This window comes from Poecilia formosa, unplaced genomic scaffold (genome assembly GCF_000485575.1).
Source record: "Poecilia formosa unplaced genomic scaffold, Poecilia_formosa-5.1.2 Scaffold106, whole genome shotgun sequence".
Taxonomy (NCBI): domain Eukaryota; kingdom Metazoa; phylum Chordata; class Actinopteri; order Cyprinodontiformes; family Poeciliidae; genus Poecilia; species Poecilia formosa.
Window position 1 is genome coordinate 1,362,593 of NW_006800045.1, and position 13,726 is coordinate 1,376,318.

General features: G+C 38.8%; 1 protein-coding gene across 1 annotated transcript in view; it reads right to left on the reverse strand.

Annotated features, from left to right (window-relative positions):
• Positions 1-2,511: 2,511 nt before the first annotated feature.
• The window catches only part of LOC107837030 (receptor-type tyrosine-protein phosphatase T-like), a 64,025-nt gene continuing 52,810 nt past the window's right edge, over positions 2,512-13,726 (reverse strand). Inside the window, exons 9-12 of the mRNA XM_016675094.1 lie at positions 10,100-10,192; positions 9,516-9,625; positions 3,282-3,369; positions 2,512-2,528 (exon numbers count right to left, since the gene is read on the reverse strand). Of these exons, the coding sequence (XP_016530580.1) occupies positions 2,512-2,528; positions 3,282-3,369; positions 9,516-9,625; positions 10,100-10,192 (308 nt within the window). The remainder of the gene's footprint in view (positions 2,529-3,281; positions 3,370-9,515; positions 9,626-10,099; positions 10,193-13,726) is intronic.

Genomic DNA, 13,726 nt, shown 5'->3' on the forward strand with positions numbered 1-13,726 from the left:
GAGAACTGGCTTGAATACGAAGGAGGATGAGAACAAGGGCAAGTTCGCTGGTGTTTCTGACACTGACTTGGATATGAAGTCGGTGTTTGACTATAAATTTAAACAAAACAGATGTCTCCTTTCTCTGCAGTTTCTAAACAGTCGAGATGCAACACTGCATCTATTCATACCAAACTGTCACATCTCATTCTGTCAAAGTCTGTGTTAGTCGGTGTTCATTCCCATCCTAAAGAGTCTTTACTCAAAATGAAAACCTTCAGAGGGGCAGAATTTACCACGTATTTCCAGCCACATAGTATCATTTTATAGAACAATCAAGTAAGTATGCCGGCTTCCGCTGTTACAAAAATGTTGTTTATCAAACATGACTTTGAGTCAAGTTTGATCCCTTGAAATTGGACCTCTGTCTCTTTAAGAAGCTCCTGTTCTCTCCGACACTCTGCCTCATGTTGACGTCCTCACATCAACATTCCTCTATTAAGTGTTTACAAACCTACATCTGAGCACTGGACTGAGAAATAGTTCATACAATGAGCGCACTTCCACTAGGTGTTTGCTAACTGCTGCTGCTGCTAGTTTGAAGGAGCTGAGTGGAGGAGGTGCAGTTTGGAGGCGGCGCTTAGTTCCCCAGAGCGTTTCACAAACCCAAACAGGACATTCAAATAGTTCTTAAACATGCATGAAATAGTCAAATGCTTTTGATGAGGGAATAACATTATAACATGGAATAAAGCTAAATAAAAATATATATATTTTACACAATACTGCCCCTTTAAAAGAACAGACAACAGTACAAAACTCTTTGCATAATTTTAAATCAGCTAACTATAAATATGGATGGTGAAATTGGCTTCTGATCATAAATCACATAGACCAGTTCAAGCTTCAGTCAAATCTGTTTGCATCAACACTTTATGATGCAGCCTGCACATACAAGAGCAGGCCTCCTCTGATTAACCTCACCGTGGAATCAAAGAGCCCACTCACCGTTTCATTAGGCAAGAAATGTTTTGATGCACTTTTCATGTGAAAACAGGACAGTTTACCTCTTACGGCTTAAGACCAGACATGGAGAGGTGATTTTAGCCTTGCATACGAGGAAAAAAGCTTGCATCCATTCTGAGAGCTGGAGACAGTCAACCCTCCTGTCTCACCACATTTACATGTTCTAATAAAGACACGGCACAAACTCGTTTGCCCCAGGGCCTTTTAAAACATTTTCTCAAGAAAATTAGCCTTTGTACAATCACAGCAAGCAAGATGGACAGTTTCCATTACTAGGCCCTTGTAATTAAAGGATTTGTACTAATAGCAAATTTATCATAATTCCTGTTGGCTATCAAGTCTTTGACAGGCTATTTCATTCCGGCGCTAAGTTTCATATTAAAGCCTTCAGGTTAGTGCAGTGTCTTTGCCGTGACATCTAAACCCTCATAATGAAATATGTCCACAGTCCCAGGCCTGTGGACACTAATACGCACTAACCGTAAAATATGAAGCCTAAAATGCTATGCATATGGATCATGCTGCTTATGCTGGCAAACAAGTAAACCATAAAACCTTTTAAAACTTAAATCAAACAATCCGTTGTTGTTCCAGTGTAATAGAGACATGAGGTTTCCTTATGCAAGATAACAAGCAGGCAACGACTGAACGTTCAATCAGACGGACATCGCTGGTGCATGGAAAAGGACACACCGTTATATTCAAATGCTAATGCACACCAACAACCACACACACACACACACACACACACACACACACACTAATCTTACATGCAGTCCTCACTCCGAATATCATTACTGCAGTCCGTCTTTGCACAGAAATGAAGGCTCATTTTGACAAAAGTCTCTGTGAATAAAATAGCAGCTGCAGCCTTTGATCATCAGGCAGGATTGAAAGAAAATCCCTCTGCAAACTGAAAGCAATTCCTTATTACTAGGTTTCCTGTATTAGACTTACACAAGTTTGAAATCCAAGTATCAATGGTGTTTAAAAGTGCATTAAGACAGAAGGTAGGCAGCAAAGCCAGGGAATCAGTTTTTTCTAATTAACAGTTTCAATTCTTTCTTGCATAGACAAACATGAAACATTCATTTTGTTGTAGATTATAATAGAATAGAATAGAAATGTATGTTATTGTACGCACATCACAATTTATCTCTGAATATTCAAATTTAAAAATGATGAAAAATTCAGATTAAAAGAAATGTGGGACTATTTAAAACATTGTACAGGATGTGTATATTGTTTTAGAATATAAATACATAAATGAATAAAAATATTTGAGCATGGAAGGAAGGATCTCCAATAATGCATCTTCATGCGTCCCAGATATGGCAGATATTTTTGTCCAATAACTATTTTATTAGTTGTGGGACTCGATTAGAAAAGAAATGGACTTATTTGCAGGGTCTGTAATGAATTAACTGCATTTTAATAAAGAACAATTCAAAAAGACTTTTAGGAAAATGAATTATTGAGTAAATAAACACATGAGCTCTACAATACTCAAATCTTCACAAAGGCTAGAAGATAACAAAGCATCTCTGTGTCTTAGAAAATGAGAATATTGCAAAAAATAATATTTTCAGAATGTCATGGGTATGCTGTCTCATATTCCCCTGCAGAATGCCTCATGGATTCTCTTTGGGTTCTGGTCGGGTCAGTTAGCTGAAAATAACACCATGATCATTGGACCAGCTTTCAGTGCGTTTGGCAATGTGGGTCGGTACAAAGTCCTGCTGGAAAACAAAACCAGCATCTCCATAAAGCTTGTCAGCAGAAGGAAACTTGCAGTGTTCTAAAAATCCTGGCAGATGGCTGTGTTGACTGAGGAGTCCAGAAAACCCAGTGGACCAGAACCAGCAGACGACATGGCACCTCAAATCACCACTGACTGTGCAAACGTCACGCTGGACTTCAAATGCCTTTCCACTCTGGCTACAGACTGATTAGATGCAACTTTTACTAGACAGCTATTGTAGATCACAGTGAGTAGATCCACACTGTGAAATGATGTCACAGTAAGGGAAGCTTGGTAATACTTACAGGTATTATTATTTTCTTTAAGTAATTGTTAGTCCCTTTATTAACAGTGACTAAAGGAAATTAACAGCTGTGATAATTTGAACTCTGCTACAGTAAAAAGAGCAAAATTAACTGTTGAGATAAAGAAACCATATTAAACCACACAATCAAACCTTAACATCATTTAAGGCTCTCTGTAAAACAGACAAAAACAAAAAAACAGTCTTCACGAAAGTCAGTGCAGTACTCACATGCGATGATGTTGCCATAGCGGTTCTTGTTGCGATTCTCGTCCTTCTTGGCTGTCTCCCAAGGTGCTGCCTGTCCCTCCGCCAGGGCCTGCAGAGGCACATGTAGACGTGCATGGGTTCATGTGTGCACAAACACAAACTGTCATGAAACCAAGAAGGAACACACAATAATATGCATGCACATATGGTGGGAACCCCGGAGCTCATGCAGCAACACTCTGGCTGGCGTGAGTTGAAACTGCAACATGAATATGTATGAAGAGGCATCACTCTGGTGACACCAAAATGGGGCTTAAACTCTCTCTACAATGGCAATCTGATTAATCTTATGAAAACATTTCATTCAGAGGTAAATCAGGAGTAGTTCAGAGAAGTCAGGCATCTTCTGGGATGTTTGTGAACTCAAAAAACAAAAACAAAAAAGAAAAAACGGCACCAGTTCCCTCTTCCAGCCTGGGCAGTGGAAACCTGCTCTCACGTTTTGCCAAAACCCAAACAGCAGTAAGCAGAAAAAAACTCTTACCAAGCATGGTGGTTTAGTTCCTATCGCAAAGATCTTATTACACTTGAATTAAGACCAAACTAACTTACAGGTAACTTTTTCACAAGCTCTAGGAGATTGTCTCAGGTCAATAATAAGTAAATATTTCACTTATAACAAGAAATCTTTCCTATGTAATAAAAAAATAATCTGCTAGCGGAACTAGTACATTTTTATCAATGTTAAGCAATTATTGATGTAAAACAAGCTCATGTTGAAAAGTTAGTTTTATCTGAGTTATTTGCACTAAAAACTAAACCAAAATACTTGGCAAAATGTTGTGTTTTCAAATTGTACAGTGAAAAAAAGGTACAAAACGAGAACAAAGTTAGTATTTATTGTCCTCCTGGGTTCCAGTGAAAGAATATTTACTCATTCCTTTGTTAGAGGAGAAAAGGCAGATTGTCTGCGCTCCCTGCTGAGGCCTGGCCTGTGTGACAAGCATTTCAGACGCAGCAAGGACAAAAATGCATGAGCCGCTCTAATGTGGGTTTCTGCTTTATGCATTCTTCATCATGCACTTTGGTGAACAAACTACTGTACTAACACCCCATTCAATGTATGTTGGATCATATACGCATTTATTATTTTTGTTGAATGCACTTTGAGTGGAAGAGGATATGACAAAAACGTCCTTTGCAAGCATCTGTGGAGCAACTAAACCCCAACTCTCAAAGGCTGCCATATGGACGCTGAACTATTTTAGAACAACTCCTCCAACGCTCTCAGGTCACTCGTATGCTGAAAATCTCCCAGTAGGGACAAGTGAACAGCCCCGTTTTGAGTCCATTAAGGGCTTAAGAAGGCCAGACAACAGCTTTCACTTTCAGACAGTGATCTGACCTACATGCACACACACACACACAATAAATGCAACGAGACAGAAAAATAGACACCTAAACATATCGCTTAGTCAAGCAGAAAATTGATTCTGGCACATGGAATTTGGAGTTTGGATATTTTTGTGTGTCCAACGTTAAATACTGTAGATTTGTTTCTATCCTAAAACAAAAATAGGCAGAACAACGTTAAAGGTCTGTGTGTGTTTTTAACTATGTGAATGTTTAACCTAACCGGGTTTGTCACAACAACACATTTAGCTGGACTATAAACTGTAATTATTTCAATACACAATAATATTGTTGTTCTGAGACAACATTTAATTGATAATGGCATAAGAATACCAGTTCACCTTCTCAAAGATCAATAAATACTGTTGTAAACATCACCTTATGCTGAACTGGAAGATATTTTAACGCAGCCACAAAATGCAATTCATTAAACGGAAATAAAAACAAACATGATCAAAATCCTAAATAAAATGGATTATGTTGTCTCTGTAAGCAACAGAAAACGATCAATCTCATTTTAATTTATCATGCGGTTAATTGATTAATTGCTTCCTGCAACAGGCAACAGCACTTTAATGCCTCCCTCTCTGCTTCCTCACTCAGCTCCTCCAGTGTTGGTGTCAAATTTATTTATATAGCACTTTAAAAACAGGTTTAAAACGGCACCAAAGTGCTGTACAAAAATGATAAGAAAGCAAGTTGGACTAGACTAGTGGCTGCAGCACTTAGCAAACACCTGGGCTAAGTCAAATTTCCTTTAAGTCATGTTTGATATACACATCATTTTTATGCTGTATATAAAACCAACTGTAGGTAACAGTCACTTGATTGTACTATAAAATGGATCTATATGCCTGCAAAACACTTCAGTTGTCATAAAAACACTAAATATGTCAAATTTGAGTTAAGAGAAATGTTACTTTGTAATTTAACACTTTGATCATGGGTCTCTGTCTCTTTAAAAACTGCTCTTTCTGAAACTCTGCCTCCAGGAAGTCCTTGATTCACCCTTTAACAATGTTTTTACCAGTGTTGCACTCAGAAGTAGCTCGTAGAATAAGCTCAACGGATGTGCAGTTCCACCAGGTGTTTGCTAATTGCTGTTGGCTAGTCTTTAGGAGCTGAGTGGGGCGGTCGCAGGGGAAGGCAGCTCTGGGGTGGAGCTCCGTCCTTGGAAGCGGAGCTAGGTCCACTCGGGTGTTTTTCACAGCTGCATGGTTGCCATGGAGATTAAAGGATTTCTCAAACATGCATGAACAAACCAAGGCAACATTCCAGGCATGTTTTTGATGGGTTGAAAATAAAATAATGAAGAAACTACATATAGAGATGGAAATATGGGCAATCTCCTTCCACCAAATGTCACACAGCACTATACCCAATCAAGCCACATATTTTGACATGTCTTCCAACTCTAAGAGGTAGAGAACCAAACATTCAGACAGTAAAAGAAGGAAAAAAAGAAGAAATGTACCAAAATGTTGAAGCTGCAGCTCATCCAAATGGCACACTGCAATAACCTAATGGCTGCTTGATTTGTTTCAGGTGCCACATTTAAAAAATAAGTTGGGTTTTACTTGAAATGGAAGAAGTGTACTCCCACTGGGGAGCAAAATGTTGACAATGTGGCTGCTGTCAATGTTAGTGAGGTTAATCGGTTTCAACACAGTAGGTCACATCACACACAGAGACGGGGACAAAAAGACGCCATATGGGGTGTGTAAGCAGACAGAGGCACACTGAGGCAGCCACTGCACTGGGGACCGAAATGTGACCATATACATAAATACATAAGAGAAGCACTGCTGCTGTGCTGAGATGTGGGCTACATTTATGAGGCAAAAGGACATTTTCTTCTCCCCTCATGGTCATTTATTCACATCAGTTCACTTGCTGTTTCTTGCCCTAAAGTTCAGAAGGAAAAAAGTTGTCTAAAAGCCTCAAACCCCTTTTTTCTTTATATTCTACATCTGAGCACCCAGGCGCCACCTGAATCTCTTAAAGACAGATGAAAAGTTAAGCTTTTTTAGATCTGTTTTCAGAGAAATATTATTGTCTTGTTTTGTTGACTTTGTTTCTAACATTCATACCACAGTGACTGATGGACCATTTAGGTGCAAAAAGGTTCCTAAACTCAAAGGACCAACCAGTGCAATGTTGATATAACACAGACCACCTAACAAAAATTAATCTTATAAAATATCTTTAATCCATTTATTACCACCACTCTGTAAGAAAAATAACTTTTTACCCTCTGAATGAATGAATGGAGTTTCTTGATTGGCTGGTTTGAAACGCCAGCCAATCAAGAGCCAGCATTTTCCGAATCAGTTTCTTAAGCTACATTTTCTTTTGCATATTTTAGATATTCTCTACAAAAAGATTGGGACTAGTTGGATTTTCTGTGAATTACATTGGAGTTAATAGCCTAAACCACAGCCAGGCAGAGGTCAACTGTAATTCCTTATAGTATTGTGTTTTTTTTAATGTATTTCTCCTTTTTGTTGCTGTTAGGGCCCTTTATAATTACAATAGTTATTTAAACATCTGAGGATTTCTGGATGAACTATATTTTGAAATATTAAAACTAAAACAGAAATTTTGACTTTTATGCTTTAGAAATGAGAATGTTGGGAAAAAAAACAAATTTTTAGAATATGTCATACTCTTTTCATACTTTCCATCCCTGAATATTCACAACACAGTGTCTGTACATTCACACTGAAAAAGACTCAGTAAAAGCTGCTCATAGCAGCCGTGGTGGTGGACGCTAATTCATCACACAGGAGCTTTAGATGTGAGGAAATAAGCCTGGATGTACATTTCCAGCAAATAGAGCAGACAGTATGTTGAACAAAATGTTGAGAAGATAAACTTCCAAAGTCTTCTAATGTGGATCAAATCAGTTGCTGCTGGAGACAAGTGGAATCATAAAAAAAGAAGTTCCCCTCTGCGCGCGCGTGTGTGTGTGTGTGTCCCCTCGTTACACACAGATTCACACACACTCAAGAATAAATCACATTTTCTCTCCCCTGAAACGTATCAGTGGGTTTGAAGCGAAATGACAGGAAGCAAATGAAAATATAAGTCGCAGTATCACGGAGGGACAATTTTCAACACGCATGCAGAGTCGGTAATAGAAAATATTCATTCTTCTGAGAATGGGAGGCTGAAGGAGACGAAAACAGAGCCTTCCTGGTGCCTGTCCTCACATTTATCTTCAGAGACAAAGAAATAAATCAGGATAGATTTTAAAGGACAGAGGAAGGAGGGATAGCCAAGCAGAATAATAATTAGAGGAAAGAAGAAAAGTAAATAAGTTAAATAAGACAATGCAATAATTTGAAAAAGGTTCCATAATAAATGGTGCATTAAATTAATGAGTTTAATGTTGATAACACTGAAAGAAGAGGAAGGAAAAACTGAAAATGAAGCTCACAGTTAATTTGTTCTGTATCAGCATGGTCATATATTAATAATAAATATGACCCCTTTGTCTCACATGGCAGCTGCCGCCTTCATCAACTCAACTCAACCACTTAATGCTGCAAAATAAATAAATAAAGGAACCCGATTACCAAGGTCTTGATTCAAAAATTGTTTTTAAATTTTATTTTAAAGTAATTGATTGAATGCTAACTGAGTTCTAATTAAACATCAGGAAGAAAAGAAAGACTTTTTATTTTTACATTGTACACTTCAGCTTTTCATAAGCAGCCTCCATTTCAGGGAACATTTATGTTTTATTCACTACATTTGTTTTCCTCCATTTCGGTCTTAAGTTTTAATTTGTCACTTCATCCAACAAAGTGTTCAGAGTCCCATAAACTTACCAACACATCCCATAAAAAGTGTTGCTTATTGTGGAAACTGTCCTGTGAATTCTGATATCAACTTTTCCCTGTCAGTAAAAGGAATTTGGTAGAACAGGTGAAAACACCTGAGCGATTCAAAGCTCTTTAACTCGCAGTGCAAACACCCAAACTCTAAATGACCTGTTGTATTTTTGCTTTAGACTTTTCTTTAATGACACAAAAGTACAGGGCCGTGTGTCAAATAAAGACACTGCAACCTGCACATCTTTTTTAAGGCTTAAGTTCTGGTCTGTGTTTCCCTCGGACTTTTTGAGTGACAGTGGGTTCCCCACTGAGCCCACTGAACCAGGACAGGTTCTGAATATCTGGTCCTTTCATTCCCCACCAGGTTCTGATTTCACTGCATCAAAGTTTCCCCCGTATTTGTTTTATTTCAGCAACTGCATCATCACTGATTAGAACATGTTCAGTTGAGAATGTAGTGAGTCTGTGGAGAATCAGTACTTCAAGCTTTATGAAACTAACGGATGGATTTATCTTTGTGCTTCAACACGAGGGGCTACGTTTTTGCTAGCTTTGGGTTTTGTCCCAGTTTCTAATGGGTTTGAAAGAGGAAAGTTGAAGCAGGATTTTCTGGCTGTAACTAGCACTCTTCAAACTCACTAACAACATTTTTGTAGTTTATGTTCATTATTTTCCCCTTTAATAATGAATCATGTTCCACGGGAAAATGTAAAAACTTTACAACATTGAAGAATAAAGGCAGAAAAAGACAAAAACAATCCTTAATGTGGTGTAACTACGCCAAGAGTGAGCTAATGCTTCTTAAAACATTAAAAACATTTAACCTGATGCGTCTCCCTCATATCTGCATTCATATGACCTAAAGAAAGCATAAAAAGCTTTTTTTGGCAGCAATATTTAGCTTCCCATACGTGGAAAGCTAATTCCATAACTGGAAAGCTGATTATTGCTTTACCTCGTCTACATGCTTTGCTTTGTGAGCGGTTTGTTTCTGTGTGTTTACCTCATACTCTTCCTTAAACCCATATCCTTGTCCACATTTCATCTGTGTGATGTGCTGCAGGAGATCTGCAACTCGAATAGCTGGCTGGAACTGGCCCGCCTGGAACTGACCTGTGGGATCAAAGCCATTTTTCACACAAACTGTTAAAATAATCTGGACAGAACTCGTTGAACAAAATGTGAAAAACAAAGTTGTTTCTTTTGGATCAACTCCTTTGGCTTTAATGGACCCTAACCAGCCTGTCAAGGGTTCCTTAGAAGCAGCTAAAATTCATATCAAATTAAACGTGGACAAACATTCAGGCCGGTAAAAGTAGCTCCATTGTTTGTGTGGATTTATGGTGGTTACACTCTGAAAAACGACTTCCTGGTTGGAAATGCAACAAAAATAACAGCTGAAGCCTGAATTTTGACCATTAAACTTTGAGCTCACCAAGAAACCCAAAGTTCAGTTCCAATATGGCTGCCATTTCTCACCAAAAAGCACCAGTGGGGATGAGGTGCTGTTACATGAATTCAGTTCAGCCCAGATTGAAAACAAATGTCTGAAGAAACTTTGTAAGGTGAAGGATCCAGTTGACGTACCGCTCTGGTAGGAGAGCTCCACAGACTCACAGCCTCCGTAAGGAAAACTCTGTAATGTCAGGGATGGCTGGGCAAGAGACGGCTGGCTTCCATCTGCTCACACAATGACACAAGAATATTATCATTTTATTTTGAGAAGTAAAACATGAACTGCAGATAAACATTACAGTAAAACAGAAATGGAAGAAAACCAACACAAAGTTGAGAAACAGCTAAGAAGACATGAGTCTCTAAGAATCCCAGTGTTGTGTGTTTAATAAATAAAATGAGATTCTGTTCACTGCTGAGGTCTTATGGTGACTGACATCCAGTCAGCTCACAGACTGGATAAATGGAAAGTGTGTCGTCGTCTTTGTCTCAAGAAGGAAAAAGATGTGATGTGAAAATGCATGACTCCATGAATCCTTAGTGGAGCTAATTCCATCTTAACTTCTGTCGGCTTATTAGTGGCCTGAGGTAGCTTCTACAATTAGTCAATAGAAACACCAGTTTCCTGTGATAAATTAAGGATAATCTGGCTTAAACAAGAGAATCCAGAAAATTGTGGTTTGTTAGAAGAGAAGTGATAAAGTAATAAATGTCTAAAATAAATCTAAAAATGACAGAAGCAGTTAGTGAGACATGATAGTAGTGGTAAAGGTAGCTATGATAGTAGTCAGAGGTAGTTATGAGAAACATTACAAGAGCAAGAAGAGAGTGAGACATGAGGGGGGGAAGAGTGTGACTGCAGAGGAAAGAGCAGGAAGTTTAAAAAAGGTCAGCTTGCTCACTGGGGGAAAAGTTCTCTGATTCAAATCTTCTGAACTTTCTTTCATTTTATTTGGCACCAAAGCAAGAGTTTGTGTCCAGTGTTGGGTCAGCAGGTTTGTTCTCTGTAGGATCCAAATGACTTCAATAAAACCATTAAAACAGCAGCTTTATTGTTTTGTCTCAGGGCTTTAACTCCTGAAGAAGTCTACAGCTTTATGAAATGTCTTTAAATTAAAGTTAACTACTTATAAATGGATATGCTTTTGTGATGACCTCTCTTTGGCCTTTTAGATCAAAGCAGTGTTAGTTGATTCTCAATTATGCTGTGTGTTTTTCCCATATGCACAGTTTCAGCTTCTCTGTATTATTAAACTTTTTCTAAGTTATGTTTCCAGAGCAGCAGGTCAGTCCTCCTGAGGTGAGACTGCTGCTTCCAAACAGATTTTTAAAATTCATTTTCAAGAATCACCTTCCCTTAGTCACACATTTTAAGCCTTTTTTCTTTAATCTGTGGTGAACCAGTTGTAGTGCAGCAGAGCGTAATGGGGGGGTGTGAGCAGCGCTTACACAACAATGATTGACACTGGGAGCACTGGGAGAAACCAGAGGAGCTCCATTTTTTTCACACATCATCATTTATGGTACTCCTAAACTCACGGTGCAGAAAGCTGCAGGGTGCGGCTTCAGACTTCACCTGAAACCTTTAAAGCACAACCTTACATTCATTACATCTTCAATCTGAATGTTGCATCCCCACAGCTCTGCTGCATTGCCAACCTGCTAGATCTAATGTAACAACAGCTGTGGGTCAGATTCCAGTAAGAGAGGATGCAACAGCTGCACGACTCCTTCACATCCACCAGCCTGCTGACCATCATCATTTGTTAGGCAGTCTGCTTCATGAATTGCAAATGCATGTTTTTTTCTTCACCTAAATTGAGACATGTTGGTGTGCTGACCTTATTGTGACGTTTAGGGTGTTTGAAAACACATGATAAGCTCACCAAGGTCAAATATGCAGTAAGCCAGGCATGAAATGAATTCATAGCAGCAGCTCCACAACAGTGACTATGATGGAGAACATCTCAATGCTAATGGCTGGATTTATTGACCTCCAGAGGCGCGTGTGTGCATGTAGGTTTGTGTGTGACAAAACACTATCATGCATGAAAATGTGTGAGTTTGACTGTGCAAGTAGGAGAAAATGGTGAACAGGGTTAGAAGTGTGTGCTGGGAGTTTGTGCACGTGTATGAAGGTCATTTATGCCGTCACTGTGTGTATGTTAATGCAGTCCTTCATGCTCAGTGGTGTGTGTATTATAAAGTTCCTACTTCCTTCCCTCTGACTTTATTAAGACTTAGTTATGGATGACTAGTGTTCCTTTATTGTTTCTTAATTTCTTCGACAACATTCCACCCCTATTTCTACTATGGCAGTACAGTAAAGTGTGCATTATGAATTGTCAGCTGTGTATGTGTGTGTGTGTGCTCATCCTGGCATGTGGAATGCAGAAATGGTTCTTGATCAGATTTGTTTGCACTGGAGTTCCACCGAATTACACACGAGGTCTGGAGGAATCGTGCATCAGCCTGGTGCCTGGCTTCTGACAGAGGAGGCAAATGAATAACCAACGGAGTAGTCCAAGACCCAAGAACCAGAACCACAGACAGAGAGAGAGAACACCTGCTGCCATTTTTACCAGGAAACAATAAGCGATGCACTCAATCACAATGGCCACTATGCACACACTCTGCAAAAGACTCCACTTCCACTAAGCCAAAGGAGAAAATGTACAGGAACCCACGATAACCTACATTACATATTTTACTCAAGTTTACTACAAGATCCAACCAAACTAAAGACAACATAATTATAGCAGCCGCTGGATTTCTGTAAGGAACATATCTTAATCTGTTCGCGTAAATTACAGGACGCGTCACCAGAACCTCAGCAATTAGATCCTGAGGAGTCAAACATTTACTGCAACTGAAATATAAATCATGTTAAATATTACAAGTGGATGGTAATGGCTGAACATGCTATCAAAGCAATTAGTACAAGATGCATCTGACACAGCTTTTACCCTGAAGCTTTAGAAACCCAATAATACCCAATAAAACCCAAAGAAACGTCTGTGTACAAGGAATTTTTATGTAAATGCACTGGGTCAAAATGCAAATAGCACGCTTTGCAATCCTTTCAACATTAAAGGTTAAGAGCTGGATGCACTCATGCTGCTTGGAGTTAGGAATCTCTGCCAGCAGCATTTAGAAACAAAGTGGAAAGCGCCTTGGATGATAAGTTCATCTTTCTGCATCTCCTTTTTCTGTCTGTGAAGCATGAGGTCAAGTTCAACTTTATTTCACTGCTGAGAGCCAGGTCAATGAATTCTCTCTGGTCTGAATAAAAATCCCTTCCGATATACGAGACATTACATTTTCTAGCAGAGCAACAACGACAGACATGAAAAATGGAAACTACAAATTCAGCTGGGCTGAAAAAACAACAACAACAACAACAAAGGAGTGCAGATGAAGATCTGAGGACGACAACAGGGAGATTAAACATATTAGCCCAACATGTAGAGCAAACAATACAGTTTAAGGAAGCATGAGGAGATTTAGGGGTTTTACTAAAGGAATTTCAGGGTCTAAGCTAGAAAGTTGCTTGTTTTTTTGCACAAATTATCATGCAGAATACAGTAGATATGTTGGATTAATGGGGTGGAGTGTGTCATAATTCTGCAGTGTATTATAAATGAAGTGAGCATAAACCCAGGTTTGGCTTTTCATACAAACATGCAAGTATGGTCAAAACCTAAAATCATATACCTATAGAGACCAAGGATATTACCAATAAATGTTTTTTACCTTCAT